Raw genomic sequence first — 14,935 nt, 5'->3', positions numbered from 1 at the left:
TTTATAAATTTTAATGCGTAAATTTACTCGACACTTTTTTTTCCTGAGAATGTTATTAATTTAAATCTCAAAATATATACAGTTATAATAACTACACTATATATTTTACATCTAGTATATTACGATATAGAACTAATATGTTATATTTAAACACTATAAACAAAAAAATTTCCTTTTGACAATAAAAATTGAAAGCTGAGTCACTGAATATCTATTTATATGGATAGTTGTAAATATTTTGATTTTTTATTACAATGATTATATCAATAAATAAATTTATAAAAATTCTCATTTACGATATATTCTTATTTCGCATATGTAAAATACATAGATGTGCGAGCACGTATGTATGCACTCATACAAACGTCCTATCAGATTTAAGAGATAATGCTGAAATGATATTTTATATAATTTATTTTAATTAGAAAACTTATTTATTCGATATGCTTAAAAATGAACTATTGAATTTTCATATAAAATATAATATATTAATATTAAAAAATTAACTGTATTGTTTATGATATAGTTCCCTACTTGTTCTTTTAAGCATTTGTCCATGAATTTTTGTACTTTTGGAGCACAATTGTGTTTAAGATTATGCAAATTATTATGTATATCCTTTTAATTTAATCTTTTTTACTAATTTGTTTCAAATACTTGTGATTATTTGTATATAATGAAATATATATTTTAATTTACAGCTTTTATTTCTTTGATATCAATCATACTCGAACTTGCTAGTGTCCTTTACCTGGCAAAACTCTTGAAAGCTGCGGATTGCGGATTAATACAAAGAGGTACACGTGAAGTATTAAGTTGTTCAGCAATAAACTTGTGCATTTCCTCTGAAATAGAAATAAAAAAAAAATAATAAACAATGAATATGTAATTGAAAATTTAATTAACAATACATCTTTTAATGTCAATTACTTCACTATTTTTTAAAAATCTAACTAGAAAAATGCTAATATTGGAGACAAATGGTTGAAAAAAAATATATATATTTTTTAATATATTTTCTTATTTTCATTAATTACTTTTAAATATAAGTAATCTTGCGTAACTTCTAAACCAGGTAGAAGAAAAGGAAAACTGCGAGCCTCTGAAAAGTTTTTCGACTTTTAATAGTTTTGACTATAAATGTTTAAAATAATTGCAGTAAGATCTGTAAGTTTATACGAGCTAATAATAAGTAACTACGTAAATATTTGTGCGATTCAAATTATATTATAGAAATAGCATTTATAAATTTAGCTAAGTATAATTATTTGTTTGAAACGGCAGATACATGAAGCTCCGAATCTTTTAGTAATTTCAGTAATAGATAAAATTCTATGAATTTGTAAGACACATGTAAAACATACAGATAGTGAATAGTCAATAAGACAACATGTACAGGTGAAACCACGCCTACAAATATAGATTTCAAATAAATAAATAATTTAACTTACATTCCATTTAACATATTATTTATAGAATTTATATATATTGCAAATACAAACTACTAGTGTTATTTCATAGAATAGATAAAAGTGATTTGTGGAATATAAAAATGATGCCCCCTCCCCATGACATATATATTTTTGATACATACATACAAGATAGCGTATACACTGAAATATTTTACATATATTAATTTTTTTTAAAAATTATTATACACAAACGCATGTAATATATGTATATTTAGACATATACATACATTTAGTATTATGTATTAGTGTTAATTATATCTATATTTATTAACATTTACAGAGATATGTATTAAAATTAATGTAAATGAAAATAAACCAAATCAGATATTGTTATAGTTTGTTGTTTTTATATTTTTACAGGAATACTCTATGTAGGAGGGCTGACATTTAACTCCTCAATTTTATGAATTTTTATAGATATACATTTACTTTTAACTTTATTATATATATAAATGTGTGTAAACAAGTATAAGTCATATAAATATTAAATTTTGGAATTGAAATGGCTACATAGTAAACGAAACGAAATTAAATAATAAAATTATATTATAAATATTATAATAATAAACCACCATGAGTATTTAATATTAAAATGCATAAATGTTTAATTATTTTTTAAAATGAATTGAATGAAAAATATAAGTATAACTATTAAATTGAAACATTTCTTAAATACCGTGATTACATTTTTCTTTTTATTGAGATAAAACTCATTTTATAATCAAGTCCTACTGTTCGAGAATGCGAGAACATTTTTCCTTTTTTTGTCAGTGCAATAAAACACCTGGCAAGTAACATCGTAAAATTTGTATTTGGATTTCAAAACATCGCTTGCTCAAAATTCTCACGCATTAGTCTACTATAACATCTGGAAAACCTATAGTTTAGACATCTGCATTTTCGTTCCGCTCGGTAACTACATCAAGTATACTACGATACCCCATCTCAAAATTCTCAGGCAAATATTCAGAATGGACTATGTTTCGAGATCTATTTGTCTCCACAGTTATTGATAACAAAAGATATAGCGATTCAAAAAAACTCCATTATTTCCAAAAAACACTGACAGGTGAGGCTGCCAAGACCATATTGAGTATTCGTTTAGATAGCACTGCATTACGACTGCCATGACAATCCTTGCGAAAAGGGTATAAAAACCCTCGTCATCTAACACAATCTAAAATAAATAAGTTCACCGCCTTTCCGCCACCACTAAAGGACAATGCAGAAGACATAGAAGATTCTTGTCGCTTTGGCAATAATTTGTTAAGGAAAATGCGACACCTCCAACTGGAGTCAGACCCATGGGACTGTATAATGGTGCATAACATCGTCCAGAGATTTTCTCAAAATACAATGGATCTATCGGAAAGTTATATAAGTAATACAAGCTAGTATCCCACCTATGAGCAGCTCAACACATTTTTAAATGATAGAGTACGTGCACTGCAGCACAGCAGACCTTGGCTTACTGACAATCAGTCGCAGAAGAACAAACCTCTGTAAGGCGGGCGGTTTCCGTTAACAAAATGGCATTCGACGCACAGTCCTCACTATCACACGGGCAGAACCCAGTCAAGAGCCAGAAACTATTATATTCAATGACTGCACGACCAAAATTCTCGGATTACAATGGAATCCACATGATAATTTCACATTTACAACAACAGTGTCCATGGACACCAACCAGGTAACAAAGCGAATAATTCTGTTTAATATGGCTAAAATCATTGATCTACTAGGTTTCGTCTCACCCGTGGTAATAAGAGCTAAAATGATGCTGCAAGAATTATGGCTACACATTATCAAATGGGACGATCCACTGCCTGACCAAATCTCAAATAGATGGAGCACCATCAAAAAGGATCTGTCAGAGTTAAACAATATCAAGGTAACACGATGGTTCAACCCAGAGAAGACATCAACTGTCGAACTGTATGGTTTCTCTGATGCTTCTCAATTGGCCATGTTAGCAGTCATCAATCTTGTCATCCACAATCCAGACTACAAGGTTGCCTTCGTATTCTCCAAGACGAAGGTAACCCCGTTAAAGAGACTTACCATTCCCAAGCTGGAGCTAGCAGCAGCACTGCTACTATCAAAACTCATGCATTATGTTAAGAATACCCTAAACATAAAGGTAACCTTGTGGACAGACTCGAGAGTAACCCAGGCATGGATAAAATCCCACGCATCACGTTGGGAGGACTTTGTGAGAAATCGAGTAGCACAAATTCAAGAGATCACATTCGATTCTCAATGGAACTATGTTCCCGGAACCTCCAACCCTGCTGACTGTGCCTCACGAGGATTGACCATCGCACAACTTAAGGATCATAATTTATGGTGGACGGGACCTCCATAGATGCAGTCACCAGAATCATGGCCTAAGCAGCCAACACAGAATGACGAAGCGTGTGAACAAGAAGCACGTCCTGGTATTTCTCTTGCAGCTACCATACAACCCATTGACTATCACTGGGATGTAATTTATACGTATCCAAAACTACATCAAATATTGAGAATCACAGCTACATCTATTGGATTCATCGAACGTTTAAGGAAAAGGCGTGAGCCTTCTTCCGACATGCCCATAAATTCACAGGAGGTAGAAAATGCACAAATTTTCTGGATAAAGGCAACACAGGCTGTTTATTTTTCCCATGAAATCAAGATGTTTGAGTCAAAACATAAACTGCAAAATGGACACGCATTCCATCGCTTAACAGCTTATATCGATTCGCAACGAGTAATCCGAGTAGGAAGACGGCTAATGAATTCTTCTCTGGCATACGAACAAAAACACCCTGCAATTTTGCCACGCCAATCACGATTTACGGATCTTGTAATAGCCCAGGCTCATCAAAGGACACTGCATGGAGGCACCCAATTCACCCTAGTGCATACACGACAGCAGTATTGGATTCATGGAGGCCGACAAGCAGTAAAATCTCACATGCTGCGATGCGCCATATTTGCACGACAGAGAGGAATCTGTGCTCAACAGATGATGGGACAATTACCGCTGTTGCGAGTAACACCATCAAGACCATTTGCGTATACGGATGTCGATTATGCTGGTCCTATAACCCTAAAAACATGGAAGGGCAGAGGCGCAAAGACCCAAAAGGCATGGATGTGTTTTTGTATGTTTCGCCACATCTGCTGTACACCTTGAAGTGGTCAGCGACTATTCAACAGATGGATTCATAACCGCCTATCGAAGATTCTCTTCTCGCAGAGGCATCCCACACACGTTGCATTCAGATTGTGGCACCACAAGCATTACTGCAAGCGGACCTTCTTTCCCCTTCCCGCTGTCAACAAGTTGCAATGCTGTCACCAGATGTGTCAGCCCTCCCCCTGCCAACATGCTGTCGCATGCGATAGCAGCAATGAGAGATCTGCTCATAATGAAGACAAAGAGACGACTAGGCCTTTAATTAACTCCGAAACCAAAAGAGGTGCTGCCCTCGCACTATAAGGGAGGAGTCTCTGATTGGATAGAAAATAAGGGAAGGGGTTCAAGTAAAATTCATGGTCAGCAAATGTATTTAAGGGGCGCAATTTTCAATACTCATTTACTCCTTGTACTTAACTCTATTAATCCTTATCATTCGTGATATTTAACTGTCTTGATATTTATATTTTTTTCGATCATGCTCATGAAAGAGAATGAGAAGATGGTGTTTGAAATCAAGTATGCTTGGTAGAAAGAATGATAATACTTGATAGAGTGTATGTTCGGGATTGATGCAGTCACATGAATTTCAAATAAAGAAAGATCATACGCGCTGTCCGGCGTACAGCATGCGCGCTTAGACTGGTACGCACGTGCGGACCGGGACGCGCACTCAAGCGAATGTTTACAAACAAAACTCGGCAAGTTTACGACCCGAAATATAATATACTGTAAGATCACCCAATGGTATTACTCCTACTTTTCTCTCGTCGAACATTCTCGAAGGTTCTAGATTTTTCCTTCGACGCCTCTTGCAAGAATTAGTGCAACAACGACGATGCCTTGTTGCCAGCTAAGTAAGCCGACGCGTGCCCATATAAGGGACGCACGCGGCGCGTCTCGATCTCTTTTGCTGAAGATACCTCTCGCTGAAAATCATCTCTTGTACCACCCTCGCTCAATTGCGCTTGCGGCTAACATCTTGCCGTGACCCGACCGCAGTGACCGACTATAGTGAACCGATTCAATCATCTACCAGTAGCAGGCATGGCACACGGATCTCGATCTGCCCTCAGCAGGACCTCCATGGAACGGTCGGTATTTTCAGCAGAGCCGCCCCGGAAGATCAAGCCTTCGGTTCGTGTGCGTATTCAAAAGGCACATTTGTAATATTACTTCGCGCTCGCTCAAGTGTAACAGCCGCTCAGTGTTTTAGTATACTGTGAAGACGACACGTGGCCATATATTCGGCATCATAGTTAAGAATACACGCGTGCATAAGAATAAGAAATCGGCAAATTAAATAGTGATTACAGTGAAGCCAATGGAATAGTTATCAAAGGGGACATCAATTACACAGCAACTAATACACCTTGCCTGCAGTTCACCAGGTACACCTTTATATTAATAAATAAAGAAGTCACATCTCTCGCTAAAGTCGATCGGGCACACTTACGCTCTCTCGAACTGATCCCTCGACATCGTACAGGCCCGCTAGCAGAACCAGGGCACACTTACGCTCTTCTGAAGAGCACTTCGGAACCGTACAGGCCATCAACAGCTGACGCAAGAGTCGCTATGCCTTAAGCACATTGTCACAAAAGGACAACAACAGATCGACTAATAGACTATAAATACAGATTATTACATCCTTCAAGAGTTAGACATCTTACCATTAATCACTCTTACGTGTGAATAGCTCTTTTACAGCTCCCCTTAAATAATAATAGTCCATTAAACATCTTGCACCATATCAAGTATAGTTATTCATCCATCAAGCATACTTGATTTGACTACCATCGTCTCATGCTACCTCACAAGCATGATTGGTTGACGACACCAGCTGATATTTACAACATCAGCATTACCTCAACTTCAAGACAGTAATATCCATAAAATCTACATACATAATTAAAGACACAATTGATTACTTACTAAATTCCATTAAACATCTTACACCATATCAAGTATAGTTATGCATACATCAAACATACTTGACTCAACTACCATCTTCTCATGCTACCTCAAAAGCATGATTGACTGACGACATCAGCATTACTTCGACTTCATGATACTTACTCATATCCATAGCATCTACAATAATTCAAGAATACAAGAATACACCCTCACTACTTCAATAGAATTATTTCTCTTTACATCAAAGTGCAATATTGTTATAATTATTAACATGAATAAACATTGTTTTACTAAATACACGATATTTTTCAGCCGTCTAAATAATTTGAACACTATTGCTTATTAATATGTTGGATATCTCACTTTTAGTAATACTCTCTCAATATATTAAACCCTTGAGACATTTCATACTCAGTTAAGTTTTTAGTCAAAGTCTATTTAGCGCTATTTCGGGAACGACTTACACTTCTTCGGATTGTCCATTAACACTGTTACTGGAACAGTAGTTACTGCCCCGGAAGAACTACGACATAAACCCGTATGTCCACTAACGCAGTTACTTGTTCCAAGGGAGCTACGACAATCCGCCGATCAGAGTCCGAAGACGAGTCAACGATTAGTCTTTGTAAGTAGTATCTACTACAATAATTACATATATATTGAGATTCAGAGTATTACATCGACAAGCACTAAATACGAAGAAGCTACTCTTAAAACGACAGTGCGGAATAAATTCCAGTACGCGTCGTCAAGTTTCGCGCCCGCAAAGGGCATCTCACTTCGTAACCCTCACCTTAGTTCAAATTCGGAAGCTTACGAAAGTACGCAAAACCCAACGCAAGTGTAGGCAATCCAGTTTCGCGCCACTAGCGATATCTTTCAATCATAAAGCCGCATTCGTAACCTCAACCACACGTGCTCGTTCAAAAGGCGCTAGTGTCGACGAACGAAACTTCGCGCCATTCGCCATTCCTATTCAATAATCAAGCTGCATAGGTTATTGTACAGTTGTCTCCGCAACACATCACTTCAATCAAGAATTTAGTTCTACAAGTAATAATAGTAATACTAGTCAACCTTGTCATTAATAAATAACAGAATAAAAAGCATATACTTCAGCCATATCTTTATTGTATTATTATAATATCCCTTCGACTTGTGACCTGTCATCGCTACCACACAACACCCGTGGTCTCTGAGTTGACAACGGCATCAAATTGTATCCGTCGAACCGGCCTTGATAAAACAAGTCGGAACGACGAGGTGCATTTTGTACACCTACCTACAATTTTTTTTGTCATTTGAACTATTATTTGTAGTTAATGTTATACACGACCTAACGATGTATATGTGAATCAGATTGATTCGTACTTATTTATATGATCAATTGCAATGCCATTCAACTAATTAAAGTTTTTTTTGTTTTCTTAGCATTAAACTCAGTATATTGTGGAATAAATTTGGCTTTAAAATTGAAAAGTAAATATATGTACATATAAGATAATGCTATGAATGTCACATAATAAAATTATTGCAAGGTAAGTATAGCAAGGTTACAATTCAATATCAAATTTTCGAATGGATAAACTTATGTAACTATAAAAAAGAATTTATCTGAAATAAACATATGGTTTTAAGTACAATAATCGAATGAAAAATTGTGCATAATATTGATAAATCAGTTATAATTATTGAGAAATTAACATTTATATTTCAATCTATTGTTATCGATATTAATATTAGCCTTTGAATTTTGAAGACTTTACAATTTTGTCTTTCCGTTAATTCCACAAAAGATATTTAATCTTTTTATAAGTAGTTGTGATAAATGAGCGAAAAGCATAATTGTAATAATTATAAATAAGACTTTTCTTTGGTTTTTAAGGAATATATGAGTAACACAAAATAATATTTATATATGCTCACAATATTCATAAGCATATAGTTCTCCCGATTTCTTTTTTTTTTTATCACTTCCCTATAATAAATTAATAAATTAATTCTGTTACGCAGTAATGTGAGAAAATTATATAAAGAGTGAATTGGTATTTTGTTAAACACTATTAGATAAATACAAGATACTTATAAGGTAATATAATAATTATATTTTATAGATACTCGATAAACTCGAAATTCTATATACATTGAATCAGTTCCAACACATTTCACTTTATTTATATTTTTTATGTTCAAAGACTTATAGATAATACTGTTAAATAAATTTTGGTTGGTTTAATATAAAATAGGATTTATTAATCTTAAAATGATGCTTGCAATTATTTTATTAAATTATGCTAATAATTTATTGTGTATCACTCCGATTTACTTGGTGTTAGTTATACAAACTCTATGAAGTTACTGGCTTAGGTATATATTTCTATATTTTTCTAATATTTCCGATATTTTTGTTTTTCTATGGTATATAATCTACGTTAGTATATCGTTCATTATTATGCGAATCATAAAATATTAATATTTATCTCTTTTTTTTAATATATAAAATTATTATCATAATATTAGCGAATAACTTAATTAATATTTAGATATTATATTTTATTTTCAAATCTTAAAGTCTTCTAAGTATTCAAATGTGTTTTATACAGGAAGTAAATTTCGTTACGTTGTATATCAGATATTTCAAGAGTTCCTAGAACTAAAACTTCGGATTCTGATATAATTTTGATTATCATGTTAAAATATTTTTTTGACCCTAAAAAATAGAGTTATAATACTTATACACTTTATATTACTAATATTTATACTTGCTTGTTGTTAGATCGCTAAAATGGTACCTATCAACAGTTAATTAAAAAAATCAATACAAGATAAAAGTTAATAGCATATCAATCAATATAATTGCTGATACTTTATTTTTTCTGCCAATATCCTGTATTAAAATATAATCACTAGTCGTATTAGCAGAAAGTGTTTTGTGTTTTTTCTTTTTGGAGATCGTTTATAGTCTAAAATATTTAAAAGAATTTTATCGTTTGATTAATAGTTAGTTATTTATCAGTAGTATCTCTATCGGCAGTGACCAAAAATCCAGAAGCAGATACATTAGTTCTATAATTTGGATTCATCTTTTTTGAACAAGAAACTACGAGATGTATATAATAGTTTACAATTTAGCAGTTGAGATAGACTGTAACTCCACAATGTAGCTGAAAATAGAAAGTTGAACTAATGGTCCAATATGAGGATATATATTATTAGAATATATAATAGAGGAAATACATTGTGTTAAAAAGTATTTAAATATTTCAAGTGTCTGCATTAATAAAAATATATATATTGGTTTTGTAACTGCTGAACAATCTTCTACAAATAATCGTATGCAACGACGTCTTATTTATTAGTTGTAATGAGTTGTATATTTCATTATGGATGGTATTTAATTCGATAGTATATATAAATAAAAACAATAAAATTTACGAAAAGTCTTAAAGGCAAGATCTCGTTCTAGTAGCCAAAATAAACAAAACTACCGTGGCTGATAGATAATAGAAAATTAGAAATCATTAGGAGAACTAAAATAAACACATACATGAACGTTAAATGGATAACGTTCATTCTAATAGTTATCTTGTTTTTGAAGAATATATTTTGTAATATGCTTTTAGTCGGCGTTTGAGAATAGGAATAATACAAATAAATGTTTAGAATATATTTAAATTATTTATCAAACCTTTTACTTGTTGAACACATGTAAGCTTCCGTTCCCAAAGATCATCAAAAGAATGTGCAGTGATTGGTTCAAATTCATTTGTATATTGCCGCAGACCCGCATTAGTTGTATAACAACACATACACATGCAAGAATGATATCTCAATCTTCCTTCATCTAAATATGGATGAGCTAAGGCATCGCTTACTGTAATCCGTTTATCCTATAAGATTAATATTTATTAAAAAGTGAAGTGAAAATTATAACGATTTTAAAAATTATGTATCAAAGTAAAGAAAGAATTAATTTACAGGATCAAAGACTAGCATTTGACACAGCAAATGTACAGCTTCATGTGTGGCTTGATTACTTAAAGTATATAGTGCGGTTAATGATGGTGGCTTAGGAGTACGCCTGAGCATATGAGATTTTGCACCTTCACAAGCATATCTCATATCTTCAAGGCTAGGTGTTCCCAACAATTCTGTAATTAACTCGAGCTAAAAATAAAAAATTTTTTTTTTTATTTTGAATGTCATTTATACCATTCTAAATTTCGATAAATGAAACAAATATTTGTAATAATTATTTGAAAATTTTATTCAATTATGTTTTATTTTTTAATACTGTATTTAATTTATATTAAAAATATTTCAATATAAATAACAATTTACAGTATTCGCGATAGACTTAAAAAATGATTAAATATTTAATATTACACTCATTAACTCATTATGGTGAACTAAAAAAGTATACATAATTCTTTACTAGTATCAATTATTTTTCATATATTCCCTGGAGCTTAGGATCGTAATCCTAAAAGGTTTTTGCTATAAAAAGGAAGTGTCTAATCTGATATAAATTTAGTCATGTGGAAAGATTATTTGTATATATATACGACAAATGTCAAGTCTTGTATTTGAATTGAAACATTTAGAGAATTGTAGTTATAACTTACTTGAATCGATAAAGGTTTTCGAAAGTAAAGAACAAATTCAAATTAAATTGTAATTAATCAAATGATTAATTATCATTTTATACATATGCTCGATTACTTTATTATTTTACAATATTACAAATGTAAATATTTAATTTTTTTAAATATTTGAATCATATAAGCAAGTTTCTAAACTACTCTACAATAAATTCCAAATCTTTCTTATAACGTTTCATTCATTAATATATATTGTTTAAAGTTAGACCAAGGTCACCAGTTTCCTGGTGGGAGAAAAGTGTGGGTAGGTGGAAGGGGTAGCGCTTCAATTCAGTTTTTAACACATCTGCTTTTCGCGCTTGTTATTTCGTTTATTTTACAACTACAATATAATGATTCTACGTTGACGATGAGAATCGCTGAGATCTTGCCGTTTCTTGGTTGTTGCCACATGGTTGTCAGCATGCACTATTTGTAGAGGTAGGAGGTCGTAAATCTTTGGATACTTTTGATGCAGTGCGCTTGGTGGTGAAGTACTAGACTGAGAAGTGAGAGGTGGTAAGTCTTTTGACACTTTTTCGTACAGTGCCACGTAGTGATAACTTGTTGCTGGTCTCCTCCAACCTGTCTTGTTGTGTTGGAGAGTGCGAAAATGTTTCGATACCATCATGTAGCGTCGAATGGTGTTGCTTGCTCTAGCTTGTGGAAGCGACCACTTGAGAGAATTCTGAGGGAGTGTGCGATTGCATCTAGTATGAGAAAGGCCTGTAACAGCTTTGTGCTCGGGCCACTGTGTATAAAACTCTGCTTAGTATGAAGCTGTTCAGTGTACCTACCGTAGCGGCTCTCCTGAGTGTGTGATTGCTCGGGTGACTCGGTTTTGGCTGAATAGCTCATAGCTGACTAGCGCCTTGGTCGACTAGCGGCTATCTCGTGGTGCGCTTGTCTTAAATATCCACGCAACAGCATTGTTTTCTGACATTGAGGAGGCGATTAGAGTACTTCAAATAATGGATGCGATTGTGTACTTGTTTTTCCGGGCCACCAACGACCGTTGAAAAGTTTCACAAAAATTATCACTGTCGGTGTTTTTCCCAAAAATAGCCGTTGGAGTTTTTTCTCGAAATGATAACACTCGAGAGATTCCCGGAATCTCGAACATATATATATTTTTTGATTATACAAGGTAATTTTTCTATTTCAAAAATAGATCATGTGTTATCAATAAAATGTTATAATCAGCAATATAGTTGATGAAAAGAAAACATAAGTATTTGTATTATTATGTATTATTATTATTGCATTATTATACTATATTTTAAATATGTAATGAAATTATTATCTTTATTTTTTAGTTAACTGTAAAACGGGTAATTTTTTATTAAGCTTAAGCAATCACAAAAGACATTCCATTAGTAGTTAGTTCGATCTTTTTTTACCAGATGAGTGGATATTATTATCTCTACGCATGTTACTTTTTCTGTTATTTAGGACAGAAGCTAGTGTTTAAACGAATTTTAATAATGTTATTTTCAACAAGCTAAATACGTTATTCTTATAATGAATAATATATTTTACGTCTTTAAAAAATATTAACATAAATCTAAGATAGGTTTAAAAAACTTTTATATATAATAAAAATCATGAAGTTTTATATTCTATTTTTTGTATTATAACCATATATAATTTTATGATTAATTTAATTTAGAAGGATAAATGGATAACCTTTTTTATATTTTTTATGAAATATTTTATGAAAATGAAAATTATTTTCAAATTTAGAAAAAGAAAATTTAACATAAAATGAAAAATTACCATTATCTTTATTTTTACCTGTTGAACAGGGCTTTGAGCTTGGAATAGAATACGCCGCCTTAAAAGTTCCCCAAAAATACAACCCACACTCCAAATATCAACAGAAGTTGTGTAATGTCTTGCACCCATAAGAATTTCTGGTGCTCTATAATACTGTGTGACTACTTCTTGAGTCATATATTTCTTTTTATCCAACTCTTCCACTCGTGCTAATCCAAAATCACAAATCTAATAAATAATACAATTATTATTTATTCACATTAAATATATATCTTTTAATTAATGATTATTCTACATTATATGAATTATATAGTTACTGTTAACAGAATTCAAGTATATTCCAAAAGTGTATAATATATTTAAAAACAATAAATATAAATTAACCGCAATTGATAAATTAAAATTAATATAATCAGCTTCAATTTAGAGAACATACATTCTTGTAGTTTACTTTCAAAATTTGAATCTCCAAAATTGAAGTACATTTTGATTTACTTTAAATTAACGTTAACGTTTAAAATGTTACTTTAAATATTGCGAATACTTTAAAAAGCATAAATAAAAAGTAATCATAATATGTAAGCTAAACTTTATAATGCTTATAAATTTAATAAACGGGGTTTTAAAGAACATAAATAAATAATTTAAGTTATAATACATATCATTTTTATTGTCTTTTAGATTTTGCAATGGATATTTATTATACTACTTCTATAACTGAACAAAAATTATAAAGGTATTTGATCATAAAGATATTGAGTGCTTCTGAACACCAATTATTCCTACAATTCTATACGAATCATAACGTTTATCAATTATATTAATACATATTTTTATTAATCTGTATTAAAAAATATCTTTTTATTTTGGTTTTAAAACAAATGCCATTTATATAGAACTGTATTGTTTATTTTATAATAATGTAATTAATATTAATATTGATAAATCTTGTAATAACATTGTGTTACGAATTGAAAAATTGAAAGGCGAAAGTGGGAGTGGTATGAACGCGTAATTTAGTTATTTAAACAAAACAATAGGAACGAACGTTCTAATTTGGTCCTCCTATGAGGAAGTCACCTGTTGTAAGAGTTGAGCAATCATCGGGATCATCGCTTAATGGTTGAAGAGGACGTGATTTCAGAATGGACTCCACTTGTGCTAATAAAGTCATAATTTCTTCAATGGTGAATGATGTTTCTCTCGTTGAGCGTTTAAGGTAGAATTTAATCGATTTTACTACGGCTTCCCAGTTTTCTCCCATATGTGAAGCTGCAAGTGGATTAAATTCGCAACGTGTATATTCTTCCGTGAGTATATTTGTGATATGATCGTGTTCCTTGGTATATTGAATGAATAGTCTTTTCATTTCCTTATCTGCTCCGATGAATGTTGTCCCACAGTCTGAATGTAAAATCCTTGGAATGTCTCTGCGGCTTGAGAATCTTCGATATGCTGCAATGAATCCTTCCGACGAGTAACCAGTCACCATTTCGAGATGCACTGCGGATGTAGCTAGATATACGAAGCCTTGTATGTTTTTGCTCCTCGCCCTTTCCATGTCCTTATTGTGAGTGGACCAGCATAGTCAACGCCAGTGTGGGTGAATGGTCGCGAGGGGTAGTTGACCCATTAGTTGGCTGGCACGAATTCCTCTTTGTTTGGCACAGATGATACATCGTAGTATGTGTGATTTTACAGCTGGTCGCCCTCGTGATTTGGGTACCTCCATGAAGTGTTCTAAGATGTGCTTGATCAATGATGAAATTTGTAAATTGTGATAGTCTTGGGAGAATGGCTGGATGTTTGTTGTCCTCTGTCATTGAAGCGTTCATTAGTCTTCCACCAACTCTTATGATTCCTTGTGCATCAATGTAGGCTGTATGACTGTGAAACGTGTGTGAAGGAGGCAATCCTTTTTGGGACTTCATCTCATTTAGTTCATGTGA

At 32.5% G+C, this 14,935-nt stretch overlaps 1 protein-coding gene across 1 annotated transcript in view; it reads right to left on the bottom strand.

Annotated features, from left to right (window-relative positions):
* Positions 1-672: 672 nt before the first annotated feature.
* The window catches only part of nmo (serine/threonine-protein kinase nemo), a 45,770-nt gene continuing 31,507 nt past the window's right edge, over positions 673-14,935 (bottom strand). The window contains exons 6-9 of the mRNA XM_011505567.1: positions 13,005-13,214; positions 10,549-10,737; positions 10,259-10,460; positions 673-845 (exon numbers count right to left, since the gene is read on the bottom strand). Of these exons, the coding sequence (XP_011503869.1) occupies positions 748-845; positions 10,259-10,460; positions 10,549-10,737; positions 13,005-13,214 (699 nt within the window). The 3' untranslated portion in view covers positions 673-747. The remainder of the gene's footprint in view (positions 846-10,258; positions 10,461-10,548; positions 10,738-13,004; positions 13,215-14,935) is intronic.

This window comes from Ceratosolen solmsi, unplaced genomic scaffold (genome assembly GCF_000503995.2).
Source record: "Ceratosolen solmsi marchali unplaced genomic scaffold, CerSol_1.0 scaffold76, whole genome shotgun sequence".
NCBI classification, from domain to species: domain Eukaryota; kingdom Metazoa; phylum Arthropoda; class Insecta; order Hymenoptera; family Agaonidae; genus Ceratosolen; species Ceratosolen solmsi.
This window is presented reverse-complemented; position numbering and strand designations above follow the sequence as displayed.